Here is a 3,174-nt window from a genome sequence, read left to right on the forward strand (position 1 = left end):
CTTAGGATTCGATTACCCCCATCCTTAGGAACTTTCGTATTTCATTTCTTGCATTTTCCTTACTTACTCGACCACTTACCGGATCAGGTACACGATAACCTGTATCGAGTAATACCTCGAGCTGTTCATAGTTCACTTGCATACTCGATCACCCCACTCGATCCTGTACTCGATTGCTTGCATCGAGTGCTTAGGTCGTGTGGTTTACTTGTTTATATTCTTTTACTTTGTTTATATTAGGACTGTTAGAACCAAACCCCCTATTGCTTGGCTTGACTTGCTTGATTCTGATTGCATCATATCTGCTAGCATAACAACCATTTGGATTGATAACCCTTTGTAATACAACTGCATAGGGAATTGATACCCTTGGTGAAAACTAGTCTATCAATTGTCATCATGAAGACCAACAATGCGGTTCTTTGCCCGCCGTTGTTTTGTCTGAGCATGAAAATAACTGGTATTATGATCCCCAAATCTCATCAATCGACAACAAATTTTCTGAAACCAATACACCTCCTCATCCCGATACGCTTCCCGAAGTTGCCAAGTCAAAGCTGCAAGTTCCTCAACCGAACTAGCATCATCCGCCTGTGCTGCCGCCAGTTTGGATTTTAAATCCTCAATAGTTTCGCGTCCATATGGCATTTGTGCCTTCCTCCAGCGAGAAATGGCATGCCTGCACGTAACAATCTTATCCACAAAATTACCTGGCCGAGGGTTTGTATCTGAGCCCCAGCCCTCTGTAATAGCCCCAAAAAGACCTTCTTTATCTAACCAGCGTCTGTTGAAACGGAGACCACTCCTACACCAACGAATCTTATCCTCCATGTTAGCTAGCACTGGTTTGTGATCCAACGTAATCTGTGATCAGACGCAATCATATCCAAATACTCTGTAAATGAGTGGCGGAAAAGATCATGCCATGCCTCATTGGCAAGAGCCCTGTCTAGACGACACCGTATTGGCTTCTTATCCCGCCAACTTTGCCAAGAGAGGCTATCCCTAATGCTTGGAAATTCGAGTAACCCACAATGTCAGATCATGGAGTTGAAAGGAATAAAGGACGCTGCACTACGCAGACGCCCACCAAGCTTCTCATGGTTTCCTTTCAACTCATTAAAATCACCAATAAGAAACCAAGGAAGATCCCTTGTGATACCAGTTCTTGTTAACCGCTCCCAAACAAGATCGTGGTTCTGTAGAACCGGATCCCCATAGACAAAAGTTAAATAAATCAGTTGCCCCTTGTAAACAAGCTCCACATCAATTAACCGATTAGACGCAAATAAAATGGAAACATCATTATTATTATTATTATTATTATTATTATTATTATTATTATTATTATTATTATTATTATTATTATTATTATTATTATTATTATTATTATTATTATTATTATTATTATTATTATTATTATTATTATTATTATTATTATTATTATTATTATTATTATTATTATTATTATTATTATTATTATTATTATTATTATTATTATTATTATTATTATTATTATTATTATTATTATTATTATTATTATTATTATTATTATTATTATTATTATTATTATTATTATTATTATTATTATTATTATAAAATAGGGCTAAACCGCCACTACAACCAATAAGTTCAACTGTTTTTAAATGAAAATAACAAAAATGACCAACAAAAGATTCCATAAAAGAAAAAGATTGCCTAGTTTCAGAAAAAAAAAAATCCGGCTGATGCTTCCTCCAAAGATCCCTGAGATAACCAATAATTGCTTTGTTACCAAGCCCTTGACAATTCCAGCTTAAAATCTTCATTTATCTGCCTTTGGGATTGGTGGCTTCAAACAACCAGTTGCACCCTTGTCCTCCTCCTTCGGCTTTGGGTTGTTCATCTCACCAGCCTGTGTAGCCCCCTTTGGAGCTGGCCTCTTACGAGGAGTGGTCCTCAAGTACACATTAAGTTTCTTGGAGCCCAATCCTCTCAGGCCCATTGGGCCCTTACCTTTGTGTGCTTTGTCCTGTGCTCCCGAAGCAGCATCCGGAACAACACCCGAGATCACCAGAGGTGGAGCCGTGCTAGGAGGATCACCAGAAACGGTCTCCACAGCAACCTCATCACGAGACTCGACCATAGTGAGTTCCTCCCCGGATACAGCAGAACCAGTCACCCCTGAGTCGCCACCCCCAACATCTCTAGTTGTCGCAATTGCCGCACCACCCTCCATGACCAACCCTGCAACACCCTGAATAATACTGGCACCAATGGACCCAGACACATCAACCATAGAGGCCTCATCTGCACTGGTTGACACCATACCCTCGATGTGCTCAGAAACCACTGAATCCCGAGGAATGTCCTCTGAATCCACGACCAAACCCTCCACCTTGTCAGAATCAACCAAGGCGGCACCCATAGGCACATCAGCAACCGGCTCTGACTCCTCCATAGCCGCAGCCACAGATGATTCGAGAACCTCATCCTGAAACAGGGATTTGCGAAACACCTTAACAGGACCAGACATACAAGAGGGATCATCATGTGTATCCACTACCGTTGTTTGCAAGGGCACTGACTCCTTCGCTGCCCCCTGCCTAAACCGATGCTCATTGTATTGCACATAACTGTGAAAACGCCTCTGCTTTGCCATGGGTTCTCCTGCAGCTGAATCCGGGTGAGACTTGGAGCCTCTCCCAAATTTCCCTTCAAAGGAATGCTTCCCCTCAGCCTGAGAACCTTCCCCATTGGACCGCCCGCGATAACCATCGCGAGATGAACCATCCTGATAAGAACCCTGCTTCCTCTCAGCCTTGACAGCCCCTTTGTAACTCTGGGTGCGTCTGACGTCAATAACCTCCGGTTGTGGCAAGGCTGCAGCAGCCTCCTCAACCCCCTTCAGCTGTGGGCAATGGACTTTGTCGTGGCACAAACTGAAGCAGTGTGAACAGTAACCATATAGCCGCTCATAGCGAAGAGAGACGATGGTTTCCTCACCATTGTAAAACTCCACCTCAGTCTCGAAACACAAAGGTTTGAGACCATTTACCACCACCTGAATCCGGCCACCATCAATGTCAACTTCTTGTACTCTCCCAATATCTTCACCAATGCTCATGAATGTGGGTTCCGCCCAAAACTGAAATGGCACCCTTATAACACGGACCCAAAAAATGATGGAAGACG

At 42.6% G+C, this 3,174-nt stretch overlaps 1 protein-coding gene across 1 annotated transcript; it reads right to left on the minus strand.

The window, feature by feature from the left end:
• Positions 1-387: 387 nt before the first annotated feature.
• Positions 388-831, minus strand: LOC104748828 (uncharacterized). Its single transcript, XM_010470412.1, has one exon. It carries the CDS (start codon positions 829-831, stop codon positions 388-390), a length of 444 nt encoding a protein of 147 aa, XP_010468714.1.
• Between the last annotated feature and the right edge of the window lie 2,343 nt (positions 832-3,174).

This window comes from Camelina sativa, chromosome 15, assembly GCF_030686135.1.
Source record: "Camelina sativa cultivar CO46 ecotype springtype chromosome 15, ASM3068613v1".
NCBI lineage: Eukaryota > Viridiplantae > Streptophyta > Magnoliopsida > Brassicales > Brassicaceae > Camelina > Camelina sativa.

Bases quoted from the DNA above. Each gene is read 5' to 3' on its own strand.
- LOC104748828 (XM_010470412.1), bottom strand. From the start codon at position 831: ATGGAGGATAAGATTCGTTGGTGTAGGAGTGGTCTCCGTTTCAACAGA.